The 8,021-nt window shown below is 40.8% G+C and overlaps 1 protein-coding gene across 1 annotated transcript in view; it reads right to left on the minus strand.

The window, feature by feature from the left end:
• Positions 1-7,768, minus strand: part of RRP15 (ribosomal RNA processing 15 homolog) — a 52,802-nt gene extending 45,034 nt beyond the window's left edge. The window contains exon 1 of the mRNA XM_043485979.1: positions 7,350-7,768. Coding sequence (XP_043341914.1) covers positions 7,350-7,545 — 196 coding nt within the window. The 5' untranslated portion in view covers positions 7,546-7,768. The remainder of the gene's footprint in view (positions 1-7,349) is intronic.
• Between the last annotated feature and the right edge of the window lie 253 nt (positions 7,769-8,021).

Below are 8,021 nucleotides of genomic sequence, written 5' to 3' on the forward strand. Positions count from 1 at the left end.
AAGAAACCAGCATGTCCAAAAAGCATGGGGATGTTGAAGAAGGTAAGATATCTATAAAATATAAAGAAGTTCGTACAGGCTGAAACTGGAGATGTGGGGATTGAATAGTAAGAACTGGGTATGAAAAGCTGGTTAGTTTATATAAATAAGCCGGTCTGATTTATCATCCAAGAAAAAAAACATACATCAAGCCCCAGGTTCTGCACTACAGGTGTGTACTTCCAGCAAGCAGCCAAACTGCTAATGCTATTTTCACCTCCCACTTACCTCAGCTATCTCCTTCTAAGAAAGTCTCTCTACTGGATTAAGAAGGTCGTTCTTTTAAAATACAATTATCATCTGGGAGCATTAAGGATATTGCTTAACCTTGATCTTACGTCACACCGTTAGAGTTTACTCTAAATCAGACAGAACTTATAAAAATTTGAGATCAGTTAGTAGTGGTTAAAGAGTAAAGACACAGAACTCAGGCTGCCTGATTCAATCTTAACTCCAGACACAAACCTACGTGACTTTTCTGAAGGTTTTTACCTTCTCAATCTTAGTTTCCTCGTCTGTAAAAATGGCAATAAAACAGCACCTACTTCATGGGGTTTTATGGTAATTAACTCAGTTTCTTAAAAGAGTGCCTAGCCCATAGGGACCGTTTACATGTCAATTACACCCCTCCCTGCCCCCCACTCCCATGCCCCTCAGGACATACACAATGTGGCTGCAGAGAAGACCGGAGCAAAGAACAAACAGCTCTAGTGGCTGGAATCTACAGGACTCACGAGGTGCTGAATGGAAAGCTTTACAGCACATGGGTTAAGCACTCAATATAAAAGGAGCAGACGTGGAGTTATGCCCCATTTCCATTACTTCCTATTAGCATAACCTTGGGCACGTTACCTAACCCCCTGTGTCTCGGTAATCTGGGAAGAAAAACAGTACCTATCTCACTAGGCTGTTATGATGATTAAATGGGATAAAACAGAAAAGCACTCAGCACAGCTCTGGCACACAGCAGGCACTAAACAGATGACAATCATCAGAAGACAGACAAGGAGACTACGAACTTGGGAGCCAGCGCAGGGAGGCATCCCACAAGTCCTAAAAAGGACTGACAAAAGACAGGGGGAGGGGGAATAAATTTTCCTTCCACTATAATTCCACCCAGTCTTGGCTATCCTCTAAGCCATATGCCAGGTGTTCATGACACCTTTGATTCTATTTCAGAAGCGGTCAATGTCTCTGTCCTACAGCTTTCCAAGCACTCTAAAACAGTGATGAATATTAACTAGCCAAAAAGTGTTTAGGGCTAGGTACTATTTAAAAGGCTTTTTATGCATTATCACTTAATCCTCACAACACTCTCTGAGATGCTATTATTATTCTATTTACAAACAGACTGGTTCTGAAGCTTAGAAAAGTTTTTAAAATGTCCAGATCCACAAGGTGAACAAGGCAGGGTGACAGGGTGCTGATTCCTAAGGCACTACATAGTTCTGATTCCAAGATTCAACTCAGACTAATGCACACTGAACTAATGCAGAGAACAGCCACAACACATTGGATTGGCCAAAAACTTCATCTGGGTTTATCCTACCAAAAACCTGAACAAACTTTTTGGCCAACTCAATAGCTTAATAAAGCCTGAATTAAAAGAGGAATTTCTCTCTAAGCCACAGCTAACCAGAACAGCCAGTGCTCACATCCCATTCTCATTTCACCCCTAGTCATACAGAGCTCCAGGAAACCACTGCTCCCCAGTCCAGGTATAAAGCATCTGTTCTATCACGCCACGTGCTCTTTCTTGCCCTTTACTACTTAATTTAGAGTATTCAAAATTGATACTTGAAAACTTTTTTAAAAAGCATTTACCTCTAAAAAAAAAAAAAATGAAGTTACTCAGGTTTCCATAAAAATAACCAAAAATAAAATGAAAGTTTTACCACGGGACAAACTGTCGGATGTGATTACTATGTGCTATCTGGGCAAGCCAGACAGAGCCTGGAAGTAGTCTGTTTCCTGAGCCTGTTCTATAAATTGCTAAACCACTCAAGTAGGACTATGATATACTTCGTTTCTTAGGTATGTTCCTTTGCTATTTTAAGTAACTTAAAGGATGCAGGAGGTTATAAGCTACAGTTTGATGAAAAGTTTATTTACTTGCTAGGTTATCATATCTTAAATACTGCTTTGTAGTTTATCAAAAAAGGAAAGGATTGCTCCTAGGACCTTCTAACCTGGATTGTTATCAAGTCTTGTTTTAGAAGTATATAGCCATTATTCAAATATGTGACCAGAATAATTCAAAAAAAAAACGAAATTACCATTCCTCCCTACTAGTTTATAGACATATGGGCACATGCTATGCGGGAGCAGTCAATCACTTGATGGCACTGGACCAAGGCTTTTTTTACATGGGTTGATTTACTGACTAGAGCTTTTTTTTTTAAATAAATATTACAATCTTAAGCAAGTAGGCACTGCATATAAACCTCCAACAGTGCATAAATTCTGTAGATCTGAGTAATTCAGCAGCTCAGAGGTAGAGGTTATCATTGTTGTTGTTTAGTCACTAAGTCACATTTTGCAAGCTCGTGAACTATAGCCCACAAAGCTCCTATGTCCATGGGATTTCCCAGGCAAGAAAACTGGAACGGGTTGCCATGACTGCTCTTTATAATACTTGATATCATCACCACTGTTTTCATTTTTTCACCTGAATTGATCTACTGACTGGAAAGGCTGTGTTTTTTATTTAGACTACAAACCTAAGAGCCAAGCACACACGGTATCTAAACCACCACCAAGGTATTAATTCAAAAATCTGAGTAGTTCCAGGTTAACTCATTTAGGGGTGTCATCCTCTCCTTTATAATGCTTGCCATTTATGTATTACTCAAATGCTGACTACAGCATCTTACCTTACACATATCTCTGATTTGGGATCATTCGCAATTTTAGTATGACCAAAGTTCAAACCCTACTGAAGAGTAAGTATTACAATTTACCAAAACTTACAGTCTGAATCATTTTGCTATCATTCAAGTTTATATCTCATATGACTTCTGCTAATCTGTAACCTCAATGATATCTGGCACATGAGAAAAGAGTGTAAAAATCATATTAAGAGAAGTTTCCAATTTTATAATAAATGGATATCAAGTACTCCATCACATATCAGGATTCATGCCAAGTTCTGAAACACAGCTTTTACCAAGGCTTTAAGGTAACAGAACTAGGAAACTTCTGCAAAGGCTGACAAATAATATCCAAGAGTTTTACACTCATGAAAGCACAATTTTCTACCTTTCTTAAACAACATGTCAAAAGAAATTAAAGTCAGAAGATAAAAAATAAAAGTGCAAACAACACATAGGCTATACTCATGTTTTTCTAGGAAATATAAGTAGCATCTTGCTGAAGGAAGCTGCTTTCAAATGTTGATATAAGGCACATCCTTATCAATTTTTATGAACCAATTAAAATTCAAAGATAAGTCTCTGACTCAATTTCCTGACAAAATGAGCTGGTACACTTCAATAACAAGCCTGTAATGTGCATGCTGATTCCTCATGTGTCTGAAGTCCGCTTCAATCGCCTGCCTTTATAGTCTCTCAGAACCCAGGCTCTGTTCATTTTTGATAATATAGTTCTGCCAAGGCCACATGTACACAAATATCTGAGCTAGAAAAGCTATTTCCGGGGACTTTCCTGGTGGTCCAGTGGTTAACAATCTGCTTTACAATGCAGGGGACACGGTTCAATCCCTGGCAGGGAGCTAAGATCCTGCATATTGTGGGGCAGCTAAACCCGCTTGCTGCAATTAATACTCGAAGCAGCCAAATAAATAAATAAATTTTTTAAAAAAGAGAAAAGCTGTTTTCATGCATCACCTTCCCAGAAATATCTGATTTCACAGGAGGAAAAAAAAAATCCATTTCTTACAGTAAATAGAAAATTCTGAGTTAAATCAAAGGAAAACATCTCCATCCAAAGGGCCTACATTACTGAATTTATTAAATAAAAGGCCTTTTAATATTTGTCTTTATTGAACAGACACATTCTAAATCCTGAAAGAAAAGGCAGAGGGAGACAACTAAATAGAAATCTAGAGAAGCTGGTTAAGACAAAGTGAAGGGAAAAAAAGAGTAGCTAGTGGGCCAGCATAGGCATGGTGAGAAGAGAGGAGAGCAAACATGTTCAAGAGGTGAGTTCAGACACTGCGTCACCAGCAAGCTAGGCAGCAACAAGATGTGTGCCCAGAGGAGTAAACAGCCGTCAGGTCACATGCAGATCACCGGTGCACAGGGACATGGGCCATCCTCCTTATTCCCTGGATTCTGTTTTGAAGATGAAATCATGAACTCAGCTTGGCAAATATTAAGTGCACGCTATCTACAGAACAACTAGGCAGAGACAATCCATGACTGTCAAAATCACTATCACTGAAAAATAAATAGAACCACTATTAACACCTAATTTTACCAAGAAAACATGATTGAATGGTTAATTATAGAGTAATAAGGACAGAATTAAGAGATAACATCTGGCATCTATGGACTGAAAAGTTTTCCACTGAGAGGCTTTCTACTATAATGGAAAACAGTATCACCAAGCCTCTGTCTCCTCATCTGGAAAACAGAAAGGCCATCAGCTCCCTTGTAGGGTTACCTGAGGAAATTCTAACCTCTTTTCTGGAGAAAGCACCAGCTTATAAACATCGCTGTTATCAAAGGCTGGAAGGCTTATTGGGTGGCCTAGAGATGGGATCAGCAGTTTTGTTAGATCAGAAAAGATGTCACGATCATGACTCCAAATGTTTATGAGTAGGCTGTTGTTGTTTAGTCGCTAAATAGTGCCTGGCTCTTTGCAAACCTATGGACTGTAGCTCACCAGGCTCCTCTGTCCATGAGATTTCCCAAGCAAGGATATTGGAGTAGGTTGTCATTTTCGTCTCCAGGGGATCTTCCCAACCCAGGGATCAAATCTGCATCTCCTGCACTGGCAGGCGGATTCTTTACCACTGAGCTGAAAGGGTATGGTATTTATTTTATGGTTACCATGTACCAACCATTAAATTAAATGCTTCACATACATAAGCCCACTGAATCTTCACAACAATCCTGAGGAGACACTATTACCACCTCCATTTTATGGATGAACTGAGAAAAGTTCCCTCATAAGGAGCCCAAAGTCCCTCTGAAAGGCAGCACAAACACAGATGCCTCTTACACAACTGAGAAAAGAGTGATCATTTATTTCTGGAGATAATACACAGATTTTAGGAGAAAAGAAAGGAAAGGATGGGAGAAGAGAGGAAGGAAGGAAGACTACAGTTATAAATGGTGGTAAGAGTGCTATAAAATCTGACCACAAAAACACCCCTTAGTGATAGAACCTTAGAGAGTAGAACAAAAACCTGTCTCAAGACCATGGTCTGCTCATATCCAATTCTTGCTTAAGATTCTGTGGCCCTGCTCTTTTACTTTCCAGAAAGTATTGTTTTGTTTGATCATTTCTGTCCTCCTGGTTCCTCAACCGCATCAGGGAGTTAGGGGTCAGAGTAAAAACTACAGAGCAAGCTCCAATACTAGTGGTGTCCTCTATCAACTTATCAGCTTATGCACTGTGGGAGCAAGATGTAAACTCTCTCCACCTCAGTTTCTTACAAGTAAAATGAGGATAATATTAACAATAACCCTGTCTTACAGGATTGTTATGAGAATTAAAGTGATACAGTATCTAAACTATTATTATTACTACCTACTTCTGCTAAAAGGAATATACCCCAAATTGATGGTGCTACAAATTTATTTGGAAGTTGGTTGTCTAGAAAATTTAATGCTTTCCTTCTGAAAAACATTTCGGGGGGGGGGGGGGGTGGGGACCTCCTGTCTTCACTGTACTTTCCTAATGCAAACCCTAGCAGAGCTTTGCAACTTTGCCTAATTGTTCTGGCACTCTATGGCAGTCGCCACACAGTTAGAAGTGATTTTTATAAAGAAGTGTCATTCTCTTGCTTAAAATGTCTCAAGAGCTCCATACTGTCTACGGATAGAGAATCCAATCTTCTTCATAGGGCACGCAGGATCCTTTACAATCTGGCTTTATCCTGTTCCTAGTCTCAATAACACCTCTGAATAGCTAGGGCCACAGCCAACAATTCATTTCAACCTAACTAGCCATGTGTTTCAGGAGACTACATGGCACTATGTGTGCTTTCCCTATGTCTGAGGACACTGTGCTCTCCACCCCCAGACTTAGAAAACTAAGGCCCATATCCTTGGATTCTCCATTGGATATGATGAAATGATTCCATTCTCCATTGGATATGATGAAATGATTCCTTATTTATTTATTCAGCAAGAAAGCTTATATTTAGTACCAAAATGTATAAGGGAGGCCCCATGAGAATAAAGATAAAGAAGACATGTTCCAGCACTTGAATAACTTGTATCCATAAGGAGAGAGACACGTTAAAAGAAAAATAATCATACAATATGAGGTTTATGTGTAAGACTGAAGGAAGCAATGCCTCGACTGGATTCTACAGGATATGGATTTTTCTGTCTCCATCCTTACTGTTAACTGGACCAGGATCATGAGAACTACCTTTGTAACTACCTCTCAATATATTAAGGAGCAATCTCTGAGCAGGTCAGGGGTCGTCTGCGACCCCTTGTAACCTGAGAAGCCAGTGCCAAGAACGATGGTAAAGAATAGCAGCATGGACACACCACAGTTGAAAGCCTCAAAATACATTTCCTTCCTTTCAGTATAAACGTCTCTGAAAGACATCTTTATCAACCGCTACTTTTATTTATTCTACTTTAACCATCTACGGTTCCCTCACTAGTATCTCATCCCTAATTCCCCAACACACGCACGCACTTACTGCACAAGAAAATTCAAGTATACCAGCCGTCTTCCTCTTTCTGCCTTTTCCTCCTTGCTCCCTATGAGCCTCTCTCGGACTTTCCCTCCTTGCTCCCTAGGAGACCCAACTCATTCTTGTAATTTTAGATATCGCCCTTCCTTTCGCCCCTTGCTACGATAAGCTTTTTTTTTTTTTTTTTTTTTTTTTGCTGCTATTAAAAAAGCAACAGATTCATCTTAGTTAATTACAGTGACAATGAAAATATCTAATAAAAGAACTTGGAAGCTTTAACACGCGATAGCGACCTTCCCCTGAACACCACTTTCTCAAACCTTCGCACACGGAGCCAAACTCGCTCCTTCGCCGTTCTGGGGAGATGAAATTCGGGCTGCCAGCGGGAAATTCACTCGCAACCCCTGCTTCCCGCAAACTCAGCCCGGCCTTTTCTCTGAGCAGCCAAAGCTCAGCCCAGGTACGTTACCTTCATTATCGGAAGCGTCTTTGTCCTTATCTCCCAGCTCCGATGCTACTACCATTTTCATCCTCTTCTTCTTCGTTAGTGAATTTTTCAGCTTTTTCCCCGCACTCACACGTGAGTCGCCAAAGGCCGCGGCCATGATTCCTAACCGGAAGCGGCCCGTTACATTTGCGTCCGGCAGTAACGGGAACTTCGGCATCTAGTTCGGCTGAAACAAGATTCCAGTAAAACAAAGTTCCGGTGTAACAAGGTTCCGGGGCAGGGACATCTAGCGGGAGTTCGATCGATGGCTGGAGCTTCAGAATGCGGGGAAAGAGGACTTGTTGGTTGTCTTCCCGAGCTACCGGCTCCAATAAATAATAATAATAATTAATAATAATAAATCAGTGAGTGTCAGTTCTCCGCTGAGTCTGCCAGCTCGCCCTGGTCCTGGCCCGCCGCCCCACTCTGCCCCCAACCCGACCCAGTCCACTTTCCCCCGGTGGCCGCTTCCGTATCTGCCGCCTTATTTCTTGTTTGTTTATGGGGCTCGACGAATGTCCCGAACGTGCCCACTAAATGCGTTAGAAGATAGGAAGCGAGGAAATTCGCACGGTGGGATGATAATTAAGAGTATGAGAATGTCCTCCCTTCTGCCCGGATCACCACCAGCAAAGATGCATAACACGCCAGATC

The sequence above is a fragment of the Cervus canadensis genome, chromosome 13 (assembly GCF_019320065.1).
Source record: "Cervus canadensis isolate Bull #8, Minnesota chromosome 13, ASM1932006v1, whole genome shotgun sequence".
NCBI lineage: Eukaryota > Metazoa > Chordata > Mammalia > Artiodactyla > Cervidae > Cervus > Cervus canadensis.